Consider the following 22581-nt stretch of genomic DNA (forward strand, 5'->3'; position numbering starts at 1 on the left):
AAAAAAACCCCTAAAAAAAAAAAAAAAATGGTTCCTGGGCTGTCAGTGGGACCAGTGGGGGAATGCCATGGTGGTAGGAAGGGTGACTCATATCTGATGGTTTCAGGGCACCAACTTGCAGCGAGGGAAATTTGGTGTCAACTGCTGGTTATGACCCTGGAGCAAGTTACAGTTGTCCATGGATATTCACAGGGACTGTTCCAGTACCACAGCTCCCTCATCCCCTACCCTGTAGATACCAAAATCCAAGGATTTTGTCCCCTATATCAAATAGCACAGAGACCAGCCATGTAGTATAGTGGTTAATCCCTATGCACAGGGAACCGGATCCCACATGACCAACCGCAGTTTGAATCCTGGCTTTGATGGCATGAAAAACACGAGATGGTAGTAAAGACACTGGACTCCCACTCTGGCCAGTGCATGCGCCCTATAGAAAAAGCCTTTAAAAAGGAAAAACATTCAGGACAAGTGTCTGTGTGCCCCAAATCCTGAGTGGGTGCAGAAATGGAGGAAATGGGATTGCAACGTGACTACACCCAGTTAGGAATTTCTCTCCTTCTCCCCCCTCCTCTCTCTCTCTCTCTCTCGCAAGTGCACCCTCTGGCAATGAAAAAAAGCACAGTGTTTGCATATCACCCATGCACACCCCCCCATATACTATAAATGATCTCTAGATCACTTATTATACCTAATACAGTGTGAATGCTATGTAAGTAGTTGTTATACTTGATTGTTTTTTATTTGTATTATTTGTATTATTGGCATGATGGTTACAGGCGCTGAATTCCTCTCTTTCTCTCTGTCTCTCTCTGGTCAAATTAAAAAAATAATAATAATAACAAGTGGAATGAAATAAATAACTTTAAAGAAAGAAAAAAAAGGGGAACCAGCAGTTAGCGTAATGGCTATGTCGTTGGACTCCCACGTAGTTGCCGCGGTTCGTGTCCCGGACCCAGTGGCTTAAAACCCACCCCAGGCGCCTGTGCATGTGTGCCCAAGATCACGAGAGGAGAATGAAGGAGAAGGGATTGCGGCGTGGCCATTCCCCCCTCGGGGGTGATTTCTCACTTTCTGTCTCTCTGTCTCTCTCTGTCTGTCTGGCGAGCGCACGTGCCCTGTAGTGAAAAACCTCTCAAAAAAAAAAAAAGAAGAAGAAAAGAAAAATACTCATGCCGGGCGTGTGTGTGTGCGTGCCCAAGATCCCGAGAGGAGAATGGAGGAGAAGGGACTGTGGCGTGACCATCCCCCCTGGGGGGTGATTTCTCACTTTCTGTCTCTATGTCTCTCTCTGTCTGTCTGGCAAGTGCACACGCCCTATAGCAAAAACCTCTCCAAAAAGAATTTTTTATTTGATTTATTATTATTTTCGATTTTCTATAGGGCACATGCCCTCACCAGAGAGACACACAGAGAGGGAGAGTAAGAAAGCAAGCCACCATGTCTGGGACTCGAAACATGGTCCATATTGTGGGAGTCAAGCGCCTTAATCTTCACACCACCTGCTGTCCCCTATCTGCATTATTTTTACTGTTGTCATTTGTCTTTGTGTTTTTCTGTGTGTGAATATTTTTCACCTGGAATTGGTTGCATCCGTGCACGTAGAACCCATGGGTATCTCACCCACTATATGTAGCTCCTGCGTGCCTCAGTTTCCCCACCCTGAAGTGGATAATAATACACCTCCTTTGCCAGACATTGAAATATAAAAAAATATGTCTTAAAATGTGTTTGGTAGTCATGGCTGGCCCCAGAAGTTCTCATAAATGTCACGGAAAACTGGCGGTGGGAGAGAGGACTCTGGTGCTAGATCTTTCTGGACAGCCTACCCGGTGGTCAGCCTCCCACCCAGTACTCCCTGCCTTCCCTCACGTCTGGTAGTTTTTTATTTTTCGCCTGTGAGAAGAAAGGTTTTCGAACCCTTTCAGGTGACTTGCCCAGGACACAAATGTCCTCTGAGAACAGGCATGGAGTGGTTCTGTTCCAGGAGACTCGCACAGGCCGGATGGAGGGCCTCTGAGCTACCCTCTGAATTCAGGTTCTACTGATTGGGAACTTCAATCAGTGGCTCAGGACCAGACCAATGTTTAATCTTGCGTTATTATAAACAGGGTTGTAGGGGTGAGAGTTAAGGGCATTTGTTTTAGTCCTCTCTGGCTGGTAACATCAAATACCATGAACTGGGCACCTTATAAACAACAGAAATTTCTCACACTTCTGGAGGCTGGGAACTCCAAGACCAAGGTGCTGGCAGATCCGGTGTGTGGTGAGAACCTGCTTTCTCACAGATGTTGCTTTCTTACCGTGCCCTCACTTGATAGAACAGCAAGGAAGCTTAAAAGCTTAAGGACACCAAATCCATTTATGAGGGCTCCACCCTCGTGAGCTAATCACCTCCCAAAGGCCCCAGCTCCTAATACCATCACCTGGGGGTGAGGATTTCCACATGTGGATTTTGGGAACACAGACATTCAGGCCGTAGCAGCACCGGGAGAAGACATCTCCTGAGGCCTATCCAGAGTCTCAGTAGCCCCGGGTCCGTGTCTGAAAGTCAAGCTCCCAAGCAGGCATGAGCCAGACGCTGTTCTGAGTGCTACATGGTTAATTCGGGTCATCACAGGAACCCCGAGAGGTGGTCACTGTCATTATCCCCACATTGCAGGTGAGAAACCCAGGTTCCAAGAGGCCACCATGCTGGGTAGTGAGGGACCCACAGACCGCCTTGCTGGTTAGGATGCTGGGATTAAAGCCCAAGCCCATGCCTTGCCGCTTGCTGCCTGCTTCCTCCTCACTGTGCAGAGACACCGACACGGAGTCTAGCTGCTCAGTGTGGGCCCAGTCTCTGTTTCCAAAGGAACATTTGGCATACTCATACTACTACTACTAATTATCATAACAAGTTAATAAATTATTATTAAATTATGTCAGCACCATCGTCATTGAGCCTTTCCCAGCAGCCAGTCTGGTGCTAATCCCTTGAGCACATTATCCCATTTCACCTCCATAACAAAGCAGTTGGGTTGCTGGGGAAGTCATGATGCATTTTTTGCATAGGAAAATACATCGAGACTTTCCCAACGACCTAATAGAAGGCGGGTACTGTCATTAACCCTCCCCCTCCCTTTTTTTGAGAGATTCTTGCTATAGGGCGTGTGCACTCGCTAGAGAGACAGAGACAGATGGGAAGTCAGAAATCATCCCCTAGGGGGATGGCCACTCCACAATCCCTTATCCTCCATTCTCCTCCCGGGATCTTGGGCACACACGCACACACGCATGCACACAAACAAGCATGCGTGCGTGCCTGGAGTGAGTTTTAAGCTGCTGGGTCCGGGACTTGAACCACAGTCGACTATGTGGGAGTCCGGCGATATAACCATTATGCCATCTGCTAGTCCCCATTACACCCATTTTAAAGTCAAAGTAATTCTAAGGATCCCCATTTTCCAGATTATTTCTATTTTCACGTCCTTTTTTTTAGGGGGGAGGTGGTTTGCCATAGGGCATGTGCACTAGCCAGAGAGAGAGAGAGAGAGAGGGAAAGTGATAAATCATCCTCCAGGGGGAATGGCCATGCCATAATCCCTTCTCCTCCGTTCTTCTCCTGGGATTTTGGGCATGCATGTCCACATGTCTGGTGTGATTCTCAAGCCACCAGATCCAGAACACTCAACCCGCAACCACTTTGCCATCTACTGGTCCCACTTTTTTTTTCTTAAGAGATATTTTTGCCATAGGGCACATGCGCTCACTCGAGGGAGAGACAGAGAGACAGAAAGTGTGTAATCACCTCCCAGAGGGGATGGTCATGCCACAATCCCTTTTCATTCATTCTCCTCTCAGGATTTTGGGCATACAACACACACACATCTGGTGTGAGTTTCAAGCCACCAGCTCTGGGACTACTTTTGCCTTTGTTTTCTTTTTTTTTTTTGGAGAGGTTTTTGCTTTAGGGCGCATGCGCTCGCCAGACAGACAGAGCGAGACATAGAGACAGAAAGCGAGAAATCATCCCAGAGGAGATGGTCATGTCGCAGTCCCTTCTCCTCCATTTTCCTCTCGGGGTCTTGGGCATGCACGCACATGCGCCCAGCATGAGTTTTAAGCCACCAGGTCCGGGACAAGAACCGTGGTCGACTACCTGGGAGTCCAGCGACATAGACACTACGCTAACTGCTGGTTCCCTCCTTTGTTTTCTTTTTAAAGCTTATTCATTTATTATTTACATGAGTGACAGGACAGAGAGAGCACCCCAATAGGGTCTTGACACAAAAATCAGCTCCCAGCCCCAACCTGCCCCAGATCATGGGCGTACTGATGCCCGACATACTCAGGGATGTCTCTGGATGTAAAGGCAGAACCTTCCTGAGTCGGTCATACTCACACAACATCAGGTGTTACTTTTTCACCACCTTCAGACCCCTGTGCTTTCACTTTTTTTTTTTTTTTTGAGACTTTTTGCTATACGGTGTATTCACTCACTGGAGAGACAGAGAGACAGAAAGTGAGAAATCACCCACCAGGGGTAGGGGGATAGCCACACCACAAGGTCTTCTCCTCCATTCTCCTCTCAGGATTTTAGACATGCACACATGTGCCCAGCGTGAGTTTCAAGTTGCTAGGTCCAGGACTCAGACCTGTGGGAATCCAGCATCTCAACCACTCCACCACCTACTGGTCCCATGTTTTCACTTCTTAACATTCTCATTCTTGGGACCAGCAGTTAGCATAATGGCTATGTCGCTGGACTCTCATGTAGTCGACCGCGGTTCACGTCCTGGACCTGGTGGCTTAAAACTCACGCCGGGCGTGTGTGCATGTGTGCCCAAGATCCCGAGAGGAGAACGGAGGAGAAGGGACTGAGGCGTGGCCATCCCCTCTGAGGGGTGATTTCTCGCTTTCTGTCTCTCTGTCTCTCTCTGTCTGGCAAGCACACGCGCCCCATAGCAAAAACCTCTCCAAAAAAAAAAAAATTCTCATTCTTAATCATTTTACATTTCCTCATTAAGCCGGGCTCAAAAACATGAAATAATTGTCTTCAATACCATACCCAAGTCCTTCTGATTCAGTGATTACTAAGCTGCCTAAAAATCTAAACCATTTGTTCACACTACTTACAGTAAATACTCTTTGCTCTTCCTTACATCAGTTTCCCTAAGGATCTGTAGCAGGTACAACTTGGTTGTTGTAGATCTATTTGTTCTTAGGCAAAGTGAACCTGAAATTCCTTTTAAAATCATTTTGAAATATTCTCTGGTTCTGTGTTTTCACACATGTACGAAATCCTCATCCCCCTCTAGTAGTCTAGATTCTGAGGTTTTGCTGCACTGGGAGAATGTTAACTGACAAAACGTTAAGTAATGGCACTGAAATGTAAAGTAATTAATGCAAGAATAATAGTGCAGGGTAGGGATCTCAGTGTTTTAATGAGGGCTCAGGAAAGCATCTAACTGAAGATGTTGGAAGTGGAGGGGGGGAGATAAATGTTACTGTAATTAATGCTGGATATTAACAAGTGACCTCTTTGGCATGATCAATACAGGGACCTTGTAACCTTTCCTGTCACCTGGAACTTCACTTCTGGGATTCTGTGGTCCTGTTAATGAAAAAGATAATCACTAGTCTGCCCTTCTCTACTGTGGAACCTTTCCAATAGTTTGGTTTTTTTTGGAGGATGAAATTAGAAATCACCATTTTTAGAATATTTGTGTATATAAATTTTACTCTCAGATAGATTTATTCAATGCTTGCTCTGTAATGAGAGTTTTAACTTTCTGTTTTCCTTTCCATTATCCCTGAAAAGAATGGATTATGGAGAAAAGATTAAAGTAGTATAATGTGATATAGTGTTTGCTAATGTGCTATCGGAGGTATTAGGAGGACTCGCCAAGGTTCGTGTCTTTTATGAATGCCTTTCAGATCGCAATTATCTAATAGACTCGAAACCCTGTTTGTATTCTTGCAGGCATTAAACATCGTCTTTGAAAAAATTCCAGAAAACGAGAGTGCAGATGTCTGTCGGAACATTTCAGTCAATGTTCTTGATTGTGATACCATAGGCCAAGCCAAAGAAAAGATTTTCCAAGCATTCTTAAGCAAAAATGGCTCCCCTTACGGACTTCAGCTCAATGAGATTGGTCTTGGTAAGACAACGCAGGACTGACTTCGTCCGATCTCCTCATGAACTGTCCTCCCTCTTTCCTTCCCTGCCCTCAGCAGCTTCCGTTGGGTGATGCTTTTGTGGCCCAGGTTGCTCCTGGAGGGCATGTCTAAGGGTCCAGAGGCAGCATGGCTCTCTCATGATTCTTCTCAGGAAGCATAATCCTGCCAAGATGCCATCTTTAAAATATTATGTTTGTAAATCAGATTCATGAGACTGCTGACCCTGAGACCAAATGGAATCACCACGCATCTAGAAGTACAAAAAGGTGTAAACCCTGTGCCCTCCAGACGTGTTGCATTTCACATTGGCATTTGATTTGTTTGTTGTGATACCGAGCGTGTCATTAGTGGGTGGCTGAGACTCTGGGTGGTAACTGCAGTGTGCTGGAAAGGTCATCTTCCTCTCTGCTAATCGCAGCCTGCATTAAGTGCGTCCTCCATCCTCCCCAATGTGAGGCAGCATCTGCTATGAATTCATTTTCGGGCCGTATTGGTAGACTGCAGAAGAGACCATATGCGTGAGCAAGCTAACAGGGCTCCGCTTCACTCAAATGTTCATCAACACTTTAAAGTTGAGCTCCGTGCAGCCCTCCCAGGAGACTGCGGTGGGATTTTATAGCAGATAATGGGACAGGAAATAAGAGTAAAATCGCAGCAGTGACAGACAGCGTCACAAGGTTCATCTCCCCTCGGTGTGCAGTTGTAGGCCCCAACGAAGCAGGCAATTAAATCCTCCCACTCGGCCTTCCAAGTCAAACCTCCTGCTAAAAGGCCATTGAGAAAAGCCTGCAGGCAGGGTCTGGGAAATTGGAGTGAGACCGTGCAAATATGTAGTTGTGACAAGACCCAGCTTCAAAGACAGTGGGGCCCAGAGGTGCCTGGTCTCCACCTCGCTTCTGTTTCCTTTCATTGGCTGGGCTGCTGGGCAGCTTGAAGACCATTTTAGCTTAGTTCTCTAGACACAGAATCAAAGGGAAGCCCCAGCCAGGAAGCCATGCCTGACCCAGACCATCAGCTTCCTGACCCCAAGCGTACAGCCATGTACTTTGGGCATACTCATGTGGCTCTGCCTACAAAGAACATGGACAGACCCACCTGGCATCCACTGGGGAAATAGCCCAACAGCCTCAGTCCTGCCTCTGTAGGGTCTGTAGTAGCATCTTCCCCTTTACTGGGTTTGTGTCAATCCGGTATCCCTGGCCTCCAGAAGTAGGAAAGGTGGGAGCAGAATAAGCAGGGGGTGCCCACTGTGGTCTGAGGGCAGATGGCAACACACTGCCTATCAGAACCCTGGGTGGCATCTGCATGCCTCCTGATCTTCCAAAGTGCCTCCAAGGCTGGTCTCGGGAAAGTAAGGCAGAGCTCGAAGCCAGTCTTAAATTGTACTGGAATTAAGAAGCACTATACTCAGACCTCGTACAGCAGAGGCTCACAAACTCAGATGCCCAAAGTACATGAGTAAGGGGTGTCAGCTGCCTGGGACAATAGAAATGGTGGGGCCTGACCTAAATGGGGGAAAGACCCCTATCTTAGGGGGCAACACCACTTAGTTTCAGCTCATGGTTTTTATGGGAGCCGGCAGGGTCAGTGTTACCGAATCATCTACCTTTTTAAAAAGAAAGAAGACCGAATTTTTATGTGCAGTCTCCAGATCGGTAAATAGTGGTGCTGAGTTGACTATTAAATAATGTTAAAATAATAATTCATAAAATACATGTGTATGTTCAAAAGAAGAGGAGCACACATTATGGACCATCTTCTGACACAGGTTGGCAGTCTTCACCAGAGGCTTTGTGCCCTGAGGTACTGGCATGTCAGTGCACCTTGCGGTACTGACTAGAGATGGTTTGAATGGCACCTATTTGTGGATACGTCCACACACAGGTGTGAGTATACACACTTGCTTTGGGAATCTTTTCAAGAGCCTGGTCCCTCCGAGGATGCCTTATTTTGCCTTCAGTGGCTCAGCCTCAGTGTAAGATCTTCAGGGAGGACTGGCCTTAAACGTCTGAGCTCTCAGCGGAAAACCAAAACCAAAACCAAACAAAACTCAGCCTGGCTGTTATAGCTCCACACTGTCAAACAAAGATTTGCCACTTCATTCAAGATTCAAGTTTCAGGGGCCAGCAGGTGGCGTGGTGGTTAAGACACTGGATTCCATTATGGTCAACCTCGGTTCGAGTCCTAGATCTGGCAGCTTGAAACCCACACTGGGTATGTGTGTTTGTGTGCCCAGAATCCCAGGAGGAGAATGGAGGAGAAGGGATTGTGGCATGGCATCCTCCCCGGGAAGTGATTTGTCACTTTGTTTCTCACTGTCTTCCTTTGCCTGTCTGGCGAGCACACATATCCTATGACAAAAACAAACAAACAAACAAAAAAAACCAGAAGAACAAAACAAACAAACAAAACAAACAAACCAAGTTTTAGTTATTTATAAATATTTGTGCTGGCTGGCTCTGTAGCCTAGTGCCAGGCACATGCGTGTGTGTGCCCCAAAGCCAACAGCATGGAAAAACAGAGGGGAAGGGATTATGGCATGACCATGCCCCACAGGGAGCTGCCTCCCCCTCTCTCTCCTCTCTCACTCCATCTCTCTCTCTCCAGTGAGCACACACACCCTCTGGCTATATATATATATTTTTTTTAATTTGCTACAGGACACATGTACTTGCTGGAGAAAGACACAAAGACAGACAGAGAAAGTGACAAATCACCCCTCAGGGGAGATGACCACCCCATAGTTCTTTCTCCTCTATTCTCCCTCGGGATCTTGGGCATGCACACACCTGTGCCTGGCATGATTTTCAGGCTGCTGGGTCCTGGAGTTGAATAGTATAGTGGCCACGTGGAATTCAGCTACCGTAACCACTGTACTGACTGGTTGGCCCCTAGCAATTTAATGACAGTAATGATAATATCCATAAAGTAACAAGGTGGGAATTATCTCATTGTAATTTAAAACAAGAACAATATGTCCCATCCCATTTTTTCCAGAGCTTCAAGTGGGCACACGACAGAAAGAACTACTGGATATCGACAGCTCCTCTGTGATTCTTGAAGATGGAATAACCAAACTAAATACCATTGGCCACTATGAGGTAAGACCCAGATTTGGCCCTCCACCTCCTTCCTCATCCTAATCCTTATTGATGAGATCACCCCTGTGCCGTGTAAGTTCTTGTTTAAAAATCGCGGACTCCCACCAGTGCCTGGAATGCTTTGCAGATGGCTTGTTTCTGGGGCAGAAGTTCTCTGTGGCTGCTTGTTCAGAAGAACCCATGCATCGCTCTCTCATACCACCATCTTGCATCCCCTCTCAGAAGGCCTCAGTTTTTGAATTTCGTATTGCCTGAACACTCTCCATCCTGCAGTGTAGGTCAGAAGCTTGGCCTTCATGAAATTCTCCGGCCTTTCGGATTATGCTTCTCAGCAAAGCCATAGCAGCATTGCCTTGTGCCTTCTGCTGGGTGCCGAGCAGAGCCCTCCCCGGCCCAGCCTCACCTGCTCCACTGTGTTCACCATAGGCCTGTGACCTTTCGTATGAGTCCTTGTTCCTGAAGAAGTTCTAACTTCCCCATTTGCTCGTAATATTCAGCATTACCTCCTTTAACCCCCAGATCCACTTGCAGGGTGGATGCTGAGGTCAGTGAGGGGCACATGTGACTTCTCAGAAACTTGAGAGCCAGAGAACCCTGCACATCACGAGACAGAGGAGGTAGGGAGGGTTTCTGAACACACTGGGACATGGAGATCACTCAGTGGCGTTCTCTGAATTTCTGTGACAATCTCAGGATGCCTGGGAGAGGAACAAAGCCTGAGTCCCCGATTCCGAGAGCCTACAGCTCTAGCGAGGAAGAAACAAGTCAGGAAGCAGCACCTTTTGGTCTAATAGTACTGTAGGTTGGAGCAATCGAGAAGGCTTTCTGGAGGAAGCTATAACTATGCTAAGACAAAAGAATGAGGAGAACTAGCCAAGCTGGGACTGGCTGTCAGTGCACCCATCCAGCAGTGAATGGAGAGCTCGTGTGTTCTTCAGTAGAACGACTTTCAGATGGAATGGACTTGGGTGCAGCACGTGGCAGGAAGAGCCGGCCACAGCCAGCACTTCCGGAGCACCTGCTCCACGCCAGGGGCCGTCTTCAGCATTGCCCTTCTTCAGCTCATTCTATCCTGTAGCAGTCCTATGAGTCAGGGTTCATGAGCGCCCCTTTCATAGATGGGTACACTGAGGCTCAGGACGGCTTGGTGTCAGCTAGGCGGTGGGGGAGCCAGATAGTGGCTGTAGGGTCCGTGGCATGACCAGTAGGTGTGGCGGCCTTGCACCGAAGGTGGAGGGACTGAGGGGAGGGGAGGATACAGACCACACAGGGTTCGGTGAGCTTCTTCAGGAATTCGAATTGTACACAGAAGCACTGGGAAGTTGCTGCGTTTCAGAAATGGCTGTGACCGAGCATGAAGTGTGGGTATAAGGGACTGCAAACCTGCAGGTAGGGAGACGCATTAGGAGCTGCTGGAGAGTTTCAGGTGAGGAATGATGCTGTCTCGAAATAACACAGTGGTTCTGGGGTTGGGTTCAGAGGTGCTCAGGAGGTGGGCACTACAAACCCTGCGAAGGGGAAGACCCTGGGGTGAGGGATGGTGGGAGGATGCAGAGATGCAGGTGCCTTTTCAGAGGTGAGCGCTGACTTCCAGCACACTGGGAGAGGAGGCATCGCCCATCTCGGGGCTGTACAGTCTAGGTCTGCACCAGGAAGGGCTCTGGACTCTGCCAGGCTCTCCTCTTTCCCAGGAGGAAGCTGAGACCGTTTCTAGAGCAGAGCTGTCTGGACAACAGTCAGAAACAGAGAATACCCTGTCCTTGGACTCCGGGGTTGAGTGGGTCTCAGACTCAGTGGGGAGATAGTTGCTTTGGGTGACACCCACTTCACTGGAGGGGACCCCTACAGAAGAACCACTTACTCCTGTGCTCACTCTCCAACAGCTCTGACTTCCCAACCTGGGACTCATCTTCCCAAGAGAAGTCTCTCTTAGCTTTTAGAGTTGGTGGAAACCCCCCAGGGAGCTCCCTAGAAGTGTGCATTCCTGGGGGGCAGGCAGCACTTGGCGACCCCTGCTTTCCAGGAAATGCAATGGCAAGCCCAGATGGAGTTGGAGGTGCCGCCCTGCTGGGTGGAAATACCCCAAGAAAGGCCTCTCCTGGCATTGTGTTGAAGCCTGGAGTCACAGACCCGTGGGCCGTCTCCCCTCCACCTTGTGTCTGGGTGGCAAGCTTGTCTGGGCAAGCTCCAGCTCAGCCTATAGAAGGCCTGCCTTCTGGTGCTCCTGCTTAGGTGCTGGCCAAGCCCAGCTGTGACTCTGTCTTGCCCCAGCCTGGCTTCTGCACTAGGTAGGCCCCCTGGGGAGGAGGCGTGGCCACCCACCGCCATTTCTAGGGAAAGGCAGGACAGCAGGGAAAAGGAAGCACCACCGCAGCTGTCTGCAGGCTAAGGAGGAAGGCCTGTCAGGAGAGAGAGAGCATCACTCTTCACTGGAGACATCGTCCGTGCTAGACACCTATCTGCTTAAGGATGATAATGAAATTAATCCGGCCTGTAGTCACTTCCCGTCCGAATGATTTATTGGCCTCATAGCCTGGCGTTGCTGCGTAGTGGTAATAAATGACAAGACTAGGACACGAGGGCTTAAAGGATTCTCCTTATGTTTAAAAAGCTAAGCCGTAAGGCAAATAAATGCACAGAGCTTGAAGGGAACCAGGGAGGTCACCGGCCTGGTGCCTGGACTATCTCGAAAACCCTGTTTTTTTAAAGACTGCTGGGAAAACAGCACCCTCCAGCACCCTCGGCCACCTGAGTCTGGGCTTGATTTAGTCACGCCTCCACAGAAGGCGCAGATTTGGAATTCGGGGCCATGTGACGGGGCTGGGCTGAGGTTTGCTTTTGCCCTTTCGGTGAAGAAAAATGTTCTCCAGTACTTGCCTTTCCCCCCAAAGAGACAAGAGGCTAATTACCACTCTTATTCATTCACTGAAGCACCCTAGTTTGAGTCACTGGATGAGCCTGAAAGCCAAAAACTATATTTCATTTAAAAATAGGGTCTAATTCGAAGTTCTAAATGTTAAGACTCACCTCCCTCCAATTAGTCCAAATTAGTTGGGTTTCAAAGTTAATCCTTAGTGACGGCCAGTTCCTCCTACTATCTAAACAAAGTCCCTGCTGCTGGAGCGGGAGCCCGCTTCGTCTCGCCTTGTCTATCCTGAGGGCAGAGAGAGGATGGCTGGTTTCCTCTGAATGACTGACTGTCTAGCATTTGAAGAACTGGTTTCTCGAGGGGATCTGAGGGTACAGCAAAAATGGAGCGTGTCATGGACTACATACGATCCCCTAGAGCCCCAAATGATGAGCAGTACCCTGTCGGCTACTGGACGGCATGCTTACCAGTCCAAGCATCCGTGGTGATGACCACAGCCAGCACCTGGCAGCCTTCACGTGCATCCGCTCAGCTCACGTTCACAGCAGCCCACAGCCAGGTGCTCAGATGGGCGCCCATGCCCGTACAGCGGACGCAGAGGAGGGCGGATCTCTGTTCCACTCTCATTCTGTCTTTGCAGACAAGGGGTTAAGTGAGCCGATGTCTTTACAAACACATGAAGCCAGAGGCGTCTTTCTACCCTATAATTAAACCCTCCCCTAGCGCATGTCCCTCGCTGGCAGTCACTCCGGAGCAGACTGGAGGGGACTGCACTTGTGTTCTGGAGCCCACGAGATCAGCTCAGTAGCATGTATCTGTGCTGGAGGGAGGGGCACGCTGGCCCCCTGTGACTGGCGGGTTCTCACCTGTGTCCCAGGCTCCTTCCTTTCCATGGGCCCCTTCGTGGCCCTGCTGGGCGGCCTTAAGACAGCACCACATGTGGCATAGAGTGGCATCAGGTGTATAGGACAGGCCTGGGGGTGGGGAGCGTTCTCCTCAGAGAGCACCTCTCATTCTGCGCTGTGAGTTCAGAGAGGCCAACCAGATGCCGAACTAGAGTGTCGCTCAGAGATGTTGCCTGTGACAGACGTGCGCTAACGCAGAGGTGGCCACTGTTCACATCAAATCTGTCATCCAGAAACATCGGAGGCTCATAGGATTGTCCCAAAGGGTGTGCTGGGTACAGTTAGAAGTCCTCTGGTCAAGTGCGTCACCTGGACACTCAAAGAAAGGGATCAGACTGTCCCTAGAGGTCTCTTGCAGTGTGACTGTCTTTACTGTATAACGGGTGTAGTGCTTCTTGGGTACACACACGGTCCCGGGGCTTCCACCAACAGCCATGGCTCTGGGCCTCTCTCTAGCCCCCCCAGAGCTGGACACTCATTATTCCCATTCTGAGGTCCAGGGAGAAACTTAACCAAGCCACAGACTTCTCACTGACACCCCAAGGCTGGAAGCAGATGAAAGAGGAATTTCTCCAGAGACTTGGCTCTGTCCTTACTCAGAGTCCAGCTCTCAGCCCATGTTTTTGATCTCCAGAACAGCCAGCTGAGGGCTGGGCCTGATGTGTGAGAAATCCTGATAGTTATATTTTCTCTCTTTTTTTTTTGAGAGGTTTTCGCTATAGGGCGCATGCGCTCGCCAGATAGAGAGAGACATAGAGACAGAAAGCGAGAAATCACCCCCCCTCCCGAGGGGAATGGTCACACCCCAGTCCCTTCGCCATTCTCCTCTCGGGATCTTGGGCACGCACGCACACGTGCCCAGCATGAGTTTTAAGCCACCGGGTCCAGGCCGCAAACTGCGGTTGATTACGTGGGAATCCAGCGACATAGCTATTACGCTAACTGCTGGTTTCCTATATTCTCTCTCTTTTAAGTCAACTTATTTATTTCTTTCGTGAGCAACAGAGAGACACAGAGACAGAGAAAGACAGACACCCCCAACAGGGTCTTGACTCCACAGTCCAGCCTACCCTAAGTCCTGGGCATATATGCCTGGCCTGTTGAGGGTAGCCTCTGACCATGAACTCGGAACCCCCCCATGAGGTCTGGCTGCATGGAGCACTGCACTGCTGCCTCACTATGTGGCCCCAATAGTTGCATTCTCTGGTGTCAAATATAAAAGAGTGTCTACCCTTAAAATCTTAAGATGAGGAGGCCAGCAGGTTGTATAGTAGTTAAGGCACCGGATTCCACATGGCTGACTTCACAGTTCAAGAACTAGACCTGGCTTGAAAAACATGCCAAGCAAATGTGAATGCCCAAAATCCTAAAAGGAAAATGGAGGAGAAGGAATTGCAGTGTGGCACCCCCTCTGGGGGGTTATTTCTCACGTTCCCTCTCACTCTGCCTCTCTTTCTCCCTCCAATGAGTACATGTGCCCTATGGCAAAAATCTAAATAATAATAATAATAACAATAAAATAAAACCTTATAATGAGCTTCATGACTATGAGTTTATCAAAATACCTCCCTCCTTTGAATCCTACCTTACTGTCCTCTATGGCCAGCAGTCCTTGAAGGTGGCAATTACTCTTCAGAAGAGAGGCCTCTCTCTGGTGACCAAGAGCAGACAACTCTAACACAGCCAAAGACAGGGAGCGTGTGGGTTCCCAACTTCACACACATTCTTGGGGCCCTGGGAAGAAAGGCCACCTCAGGGTTATCTCTACTAGTCCTCAGAGGGAGTTTGCTATTGGCCCAAGTTTTAGTTTCAAGTAAACAGTGGAGAAACAGGAATCCCATGAGCTTTTTCTCTGGTTTCAAGAATCCTGGGCCAGTCCCAGAGAACAGTGATAAGGTGCTGCTAGAAGAAGCAGGATCCCACATGGCCCGGGTTTGAGTCCCATCCCTGGTGTTTAGAAAACACACTTGACTCACACATGTGCCCAGGATCCTGATAAGATGAAGAATTGCAGCATGACCCGGGGCTGCTGGGGATACACATGTGTGCACGCCCTCTTTTTTTCTCTCTCTGCACACATGCCTGCCTGCATTAAAAAAGAAGAACCCGGGAACCAGCAGTTAGCGTAATGGCTATGTCACTGGACTCCCACGTAGTCGACCGCGGTTCGCGTCCCGGACCCGGTGGCTTAAAACTCACGCCGGGCGCGTGTGCGTGCATGCCCAAGATCCCGAGAGGAGAATGGAGGAGAAGGGATTGTGGTGTGACCATCCCCCCTGGGGGGTGATTTCTCGCTTTCTGTCTCTCTGTCTCTCTCTGTCTGTCTGGTGAGCGCACGTGCCCTATAGCAAAAAATCTCTCCAAAAAAAAAAAAAAAAAAAGAACCCTTTGATCCAATGTGCCTGTTGAGAACATCTGACTGTTCCTTCCAAATTCCCTGGTGAGTCCTGGATGAAGGACCAAGCAAGGTTATCCCTCTGGCCCTGAGAAAAAGGCTTCCTTTTTCATCTGCTTCCAGCCTTGGGGTGTCAGTGGGAAGAGCTGAAGGACAGTACTGACGGAGGGTGGACAGTATTGGCAGTGGCTGCTGGGACAACCCTACAGAAAAAAATTCTGTTTCCACATAATGTGTTCATAGAAAGGCAGTTTCAGGGATGCGAGGACTCAGAAAGGGTTTCCCTGTGGCATTCATATTGATGATTGTGTTTTCATAGTTTTTCTTTAAATAAGGGAAAAGCGTCACAATATTCAGGCCATACGTCACTTCTATAAAATTTACAGCTAAAATTTCAGTGTTTCCTTTAAGCTAAGCCATACAAAATTGCCAACAGTTGACCAGTTTTGTGTTTCACATGCAGAAATAGCAGTTTTCTAAGGTAAAACGTAAGTTCAGCCTATGTCTAGAAAATCTATTTTTATGAAATTATCTCCGATTTATGCCATAAAGATATTATCTTCCCATCAAGACAGCTCACTTTGTCTTTGAAAATAGTTGAGAGGATGCATAGCTCCTGTTTATTTTAGGAGAGACTTTAAATACATTTTAATTGCCAGAAGGTACATGAACTCACCAGAGAGAGAGACACACACAGACAGAGGGTCACTCCAGAGTCCCTTCTCTTGCGTTTCTCCATCCTGTGGGGATTTGGAGGCAAGTATGCACATGTGCTAGGTGTTTTTTTCAAGCTGCTGTGCTGGGATTCAAATGATTCAGTCCACCATGTGGGGTCTGCTTCCCTTAACTACTAAGCCATGGCGCCAGCTCTAGGAATGTCTTTAAATTGTTGACATGGGTCCATTTCTTTCCTAATTCTGGTGAGGAAAAAGCCCTCGGTTACCCCTGGGACACTCCAGCATGGGCTGGCACCATTGGAGGGGGCCCACCTTGTTGTCACATTGAATCCTGGCACATGACGAGACTGGAAGAAATTGAATTTGAAATTGCCGTGTGAACCAGCTCCTCTCTGGGCTGGAGACACATTCCTGCCGCAGATCCATCTAGTGACATTAATCTTTCTTTGATTTAATTTGGTTTTCATCCCTAAAGTAGGGGCCCAGAGGACACTCTCTGCTCACAGGAGTAGGGGACGATTAATGAGGCCCTCTTAGGAGAGCGTTTGGAGCTCGTCAGATGGAACAAACAGCATATATTTTTAACACTTTGGGGTCTGCGGCAGTTTCTAAAAGGCGTTCTGTCCTTCACGCGACAGCGGCTGACTATGTGAAATAGAAAACAGAAACCTTTCTCTCCTCCTAGCAAACATCTGTAAATGAACTATTTGTCTGTCTTTATATTAGTATGAAAGTGTCACAAGGGGTGGAAACGTTCCATCCTAGAACAGCTGTGAGAGTTAGAAATACACTCGTGCACAGGCTCGCTCTCTCTCTCTTTCTCTCTCTCTCACACACACACGGGCACAACTCATCCACTAATAAAATGCTTTACACTTGCTCTCTGGAGATAATTTCAGAGTAAAATTTCCTTGGTACAAGCTGCGTCTATGCTGTCTTAATGCAGGAGCACAGTGCCAGCAGCAAGTCGTTGCCAGCTCTCGAAAAGACATTTGAACTTTTGGCAGTGCTCCTTATCAGAAGGCCCATCCGTGGAGTTGGTGATTATAGAGTAGGGGTGCTCGCTTTTGGCAAAACAAAGCGTCTGACAGTAGCGGAGTATTGGCTCAACACTCAACGGGATCCATTTGGGATGCATTCTTTGACAATTACCCAGAATGAATCACCGGCTTCCTTTTATAAAAAGATATTTATTGGCTTCGGAGCAGAGCATAATCCAGCTCTTCATGGGGAGGAATTTTGTAACTCTGTTCACACATTCTCATAAACTCGGTGTCTGAGTATTGCTAAGGGGGTGCCTGCACAGAGCGTTTCCTTTAATTGTATCAAATATGGAGGAGAATGGAAAAAATCAGCCAGAAAACAATGAATGGCTCGAGGGGGAAAGGAGAAGATGGAGTGTAATAAAGGCAGAGTCTAAGTGCTCAATAAGAGTTAGGAATCCTCACCGGAGACACTTTGCAGAGGCCTGCCCAGTCCCCCTCTTTCACCTCATAAGATTGCAAAAGCAGTGGGAGGCCTCTGGCCCACACTTAGCAGCTGGCTGGACACAGCTGGCTGGACAGCTGTGTTCGGGGCCTCTCGTGGCTGGCTCTGGCCCTGCGTGCCTCCCTCTGTGCCTGTGACCTGAAGGAGATTAAGTTTTCATGCTTTGCTGCTTGCTAGGCAGGCTTGTACATTTTGATAACCAACGTGCAGCAGGCCAGAAGAAAAATTCTAGGTTCCTCCTTTTTCTAAACCAGGAAAGGCCAGGTCCAAATTAATACTGAAATTCGAAATTCAAAACAGCCCTGGAGCTTTAAGGGAGGGAAAAGTCTCTTAGCTGATGAGGTTCAGAAATGACAGGGTTAATCTTCCAGACACAACCCTAGAATGAAAGAGGAGAATTATGTATCCTGGACTGGGCTTCTCTTCGCCACCTCTGTGTTTTAGAATTTTGTGGACTAGCCCCTCTCTGAGAAGAATTTATCCCTCCCTAGGAACCAGGTCTGCTATCTGCATCTTGGCATCTATGTCTTCTGTCTGATGGGCAAAGGGCACTTCTTCTTTGCCTGCTTGCTTCCTTCTTCTAGCAGGGTGGGAGAAAGGGCACTGCAGGGCCATTTGGCCTGGGCTCCACAATCCCAAAAGGCCTCGGGTGAGAACTCTTGACTTGAACTCCCAAAGAGGCTATATACATAGGCCTTGTATGAGCTTATCAATGTTTAGTTGTCAAGTTGATATATTTAAAATCTGCGGGGATGGGACCATCGGATGGTGTAATGGACTCCCCACACAGTCAGCCGTGGTTCAAGTCCTGGACCAGGTGGCTTAGGACTCATGCTGGGTGGGTGTGCATGTGTGTTCAAAATCCTGAGGATAGAACGGAGGAAAAGGGACTGCAGCGTGGCTATCCGCCCCCCGGTGGGTGATTTCTTGCTTTCTGTCTCTCTGTCATTTTCTGTCTCTTTGGCAAATGCACATGCCCTATAGCAAAAATATCTCTCTTAAAAAGAAAAAGTCGGGGAGGATTGGGGCAGAACAGTGGTGCAACAGTAAAGAGGCCGACCCACATGGGAAGGTTCTGGGTTTGCATCTGAAGACCGCCCTGGAATATGCCAGGCACACATGTGCCCAACATCCAGGGGCTGGCTGAGACTGGTCATGGGTCGTGGTGCAATGCCCTTTGTGAGACCTGTGGGAGTGCTGTCTGTCTCTCTGTTTTTCTTGCTTATAGAAAAAAGAAACTTTACAAAAATGTGTGGCAAGTTTTTAACAGCTCTGTTGGGATATAATTTTATACCATAAAGCTCACCTGTTTAAAGTGTGTGACTCAATGTTCTTAGGTATATTTACAGACTTGTGCAACCATTGCCACAATCTAATTTTAGAATGTTTTCATCACCCCTGAAAGAAGCCTTGTACCGTTAGCATCCCTCCTTATTTCCTCCACCCCTGCCATGGGCAGCTAGTCATCGAGGTTCTGGACATGTCACATGCAGTAAATGGGATCTTTCTGTATGCGTTCTTTCTGTGACAGACCTCTTTCACTTAGCATAATGGGTTTGAAGTTCATCCATCCTGCAGTATAGATCAACACTTGCTTCCCTTCATTGTATGGTGGCTTTTGTAGTGTAGTCATACAAGGAACTAAGACACAGGGTCTTCACAAAGTTCCTGGAAAATGTGTATTGTGAAAACGACTATGCATGAATTTCAAAAATCTTTTGCAAAACTTATACTTTAATTCCATTTTCCCACTTTTTTTGGGGGGGGGGAGGTTTTTCACTAAAGGGCGTGTGCGCTCGCCAGACAGACAGAGAGAGAGACAGAGAGACAGAAAGCGAGAAATCCCCCCTCAGCGGGGATGGTCATGCCACAATCCCTTCTCCTCCATTCTCCTCTCGGGATCTTGGGCATGCATGCACACGCACCCGGTGTGAGTTTTAAGCCACCGGATCCGGGACGTGAACCGCAGTCGCCTACGTGGGAGTCCAGCGACATAGCCATTACGCTAACTGCTGGTTCCCCATTTTCCCTCTTTTTTTTTGGGGGGGGGAGGATTTTCACTATAGGGCGTGTGCGCTCGCCAGACAGACAGAGAGAGAGACAGAGAGACAGAAAGCGAGAAATCCCCCCTCAGCGGGGATGGTCATGCCACAATCCCTTCTCCTCCATTCTCCTCTCGGGATCTTGGGCATGCATGCACACGCACCCGGTGTGAGTTTTAAGCCACCGGATCCGGGACGTGAACCGCAGTCGCCTACGTGGGAGTCCAGCGACATAGCCATTACGCTAACTGCTGGTTCCCCATTTTCCCACTTTTTGAAGTCCTTTTATACACAGTAATCAAAAAGGACTAATTACAGGTATTTGCCGCAACGTAGATAAACATCACACACCTTATGCTGATCATAAGAAGCTAGATGCAAGAGTATGTACTGTTTAATTCTGTCTATGAAGTGGAGGAACAGGCAAAACTAATCAATAGATGAAAGTCAGGAAAGTGATGGCCTCTGGATGAGGATGGGGTGGCTGCTGACTGAGAAGAAGTATTTTTCAGGACCTTGAGATATTTTATATCTTTATTTTTTTTTTTTGGAGAGGTTTTTGCTACAGGGCACGTGCGCTCGCCAGACAGACAGAGAGAGACAGAGAGACAGAAAGTGAGAAAACACCCCCCAGGGGGGATGGCCACCCCGCAATCCCTTCTCTTCCATTTTTCTCTCGGGATCTTGGGCATGCACGCACACGCGCCTAGCGTGAATTTAAGACACCGGGTCTGGGACTTGAACCGCGGTCGACTACTTGGGAGTCCAGCGACATAGCCATTACGCTAACTGCTGGTCCCCAAGATATTTTATATCTTGATTTCATTGCTGGTTACATGGGTCTCTGTTTAATGTGAACATTCACTAAACTGTAAGAGTTAAGCACTCGTATGTGATGCTTACATTTTAAAGTTTTTACTAAAAAGTATGTATAAGTGTTATGATTTTATAAACTCTAAAAAATAGTATATAACTACAGAAATTAGAACAAATCGTAAGTATACTGCTGGGTGAATTATTACCAAGCAAGTACATACTATAACTCCCATCCAGGTCAAGAAACGGAAGCCCTCTCCCAGTCCCTGCTAATCATTACCTCTCACTTTCTTCTCCAGAAGTCATTCTCTTCTTGACTATTTGGGATTTTTTAGCTTTATATAAATAGAACCATACAGTGTGCTCTTTCTTTTGTGTCAAGCCTGTTTTGTACATTATAATTGTGAGATTCACCCATGTGGTGTGTAGTAGTCATTTGTTCATTTTCATTGTTTTATAATACTCTGTTGTGTGAATATACTCCGAGATTACTTAGTATTCATGCTAATGTTAATGGATATTTGAGCAAGTTTTAGAATGGGGCAATTGCAAATAACTTACTATTGGGATTTATACTTTCTTCTGTTGCATATAGACCTAGATGTTCAATTGCTGCCATAGGGTAGACGCTACCTTTATAGGCCACAGCGTTTGAACACCATTTTAGCATTCTTCATTTCTTTCTTTTCCTTCTTTTTTCTTTTCTTTCTTTCTTTCTTTCTCTCTCTCTCTCTCTCTCTCTCTCTCTTTCTTTCTTTCTTTCTCCCCCCATAGGGCTCATGCCCTTGCCAAAGAGAGGCAGAAAGAGGGAAAGTGAGAAATCATCTCCCTCGGTGGACAGCCATGATGCAATCCTCTCTCCTCCTTGCCCCTGTCAGGGATTTGAGCACACATGCACACGCACATGCACTCAGTGTGATCCTTAAGCCACTGGAACTGGACGTGAACCTCAGTTGGCCATGTGAGAGTCTAGCACCTCAACCACCACACCACCTGCTGGCCTACATTCTTCATATCTTACTATAGTGGTGTCTTAGTCTGGGCCACTGTAATGGAATGCCATCGACTGCTTGGCCTAAATAAACATTTAGTTTTTGCGGTCCTGGAGGCTGGAAATCCAAGCCCAGGGTGAAGTACCGGCAGGTCCTGTGTCTGGTGAGGGCCCTCTTCCTGGTTTGCAGAGGGCCATCTTCTCCATGTGTCCTCAGGTGATGGGGATCAGCGAGAGCAAGTAAGCTCCAGCATCGTTTCTTACAGGGGCACTAATCCCATTCCTGAGGGCTCCACCCTCATCATCACCTCCCAAAGGCCCCACCTCCTAATACCATCACATTGAGGTTAGGATGTCAACATATGAATTTGGAGGAGACACAGGCAGTCCATAACAAGTAAGAATTTTTAAAAATGACATTGGCCTAGGCCTCTCTTGACCTCTGAAGGATGGGGAGTGTCCTAATGCCACTTGGTGTTCTCCTCTTCCTTGGCTGGCCCTCTGCCCACCTGCTGCACAGCCCTCCACCCTCTGAGCACTTACCTTCTGTATCTCACTGCCTTGTCTGTCCCTTCCCAGGACCATGAGCCCCTGGCGGGCAGAGACAGTGTCTCATTCATTATTATAGCCCCAGCCTGCAGCATAGTGCTGAGAACATAGAGATTCTTCATAAATATTTGATTTAATAAGTGAGAGAATGTAAGACCCATCCAGCCATCTAATTTCTGGTTGAAGTTGAGAAATACATTAAATTTTGAAAACTCATATATTTTTTATCTTTGCTTTCAGATATCAAATGGATCCACTATAAAGGTCTTTAAGAAGATAGCAAATTTTACTTCAGGTAACCAATATAATATTGTTAACCTTTTGTTCTCACCCAGCTTTATTAAGTATTGCTTTTGCCTCTCTCAGATGGATCGTCACAAAGGTGAGATGGAGTTGTTGCCGTGTAATTCTTTGGAAGCTGAGAAAAGCCATTTTGATCTGTTTCTTCTAGTCCTAAGAACGTAAGCCCTGCAAGAATAAGGAAAGGAAACTCTAAATGAGGTTGGCCTGGACCGCTCAACACTAAGGAAGCTGCTGCTGCTTAGCCCCTAACTCAGGGCAAAATCTCAGCCCTCACAGCTTCTGT

General features: G+C 47.8%; 1 protein-coding gene across 1 annotated transcript in view; it reads left to right on the forward strand.

Moving 5' to 3' along the window:
- The window catches only part of PLXNC1 (plexin C1), a gene marked incomplete at its 5' end in the record, with an annotated part of 177452 nt that overhangs the window by 141792 nt on the left and 13079 nt on the right, over positions 1–22581 (forward strand). The window contains 3 exons of the mRNA XM_006154842.1: positions 5966–6143; positions 9160–9263; positions 22236–22290. Of these exons, the coding sequence (XP_006154904.1) occupies positions 5966–6143; positions 9160–9263; positions 22236–22290 (337 nt within the window). The remainder of the gene's footprint in view (positions 1–5965; positions 6144–9159; positions 9264–22235; positions 22291–22581) is intronic.

Source organism: Tupaia chinensis, unplaced genomic scaffold (genome assembly GCF_000334495.1).
Source record: "Tupaia chinensis unplaced genomic scaffold, TupChi_1.0 Scaffold000423_1, whole genome shotgun sequence".
In the NCBI taxonomy this organism is placed as follows: Eukaryota; Metazoa; Chordata; class Mammalia; order Scandentia; family Tupaiidae; genus Tupaia; species Tupaia belangeri.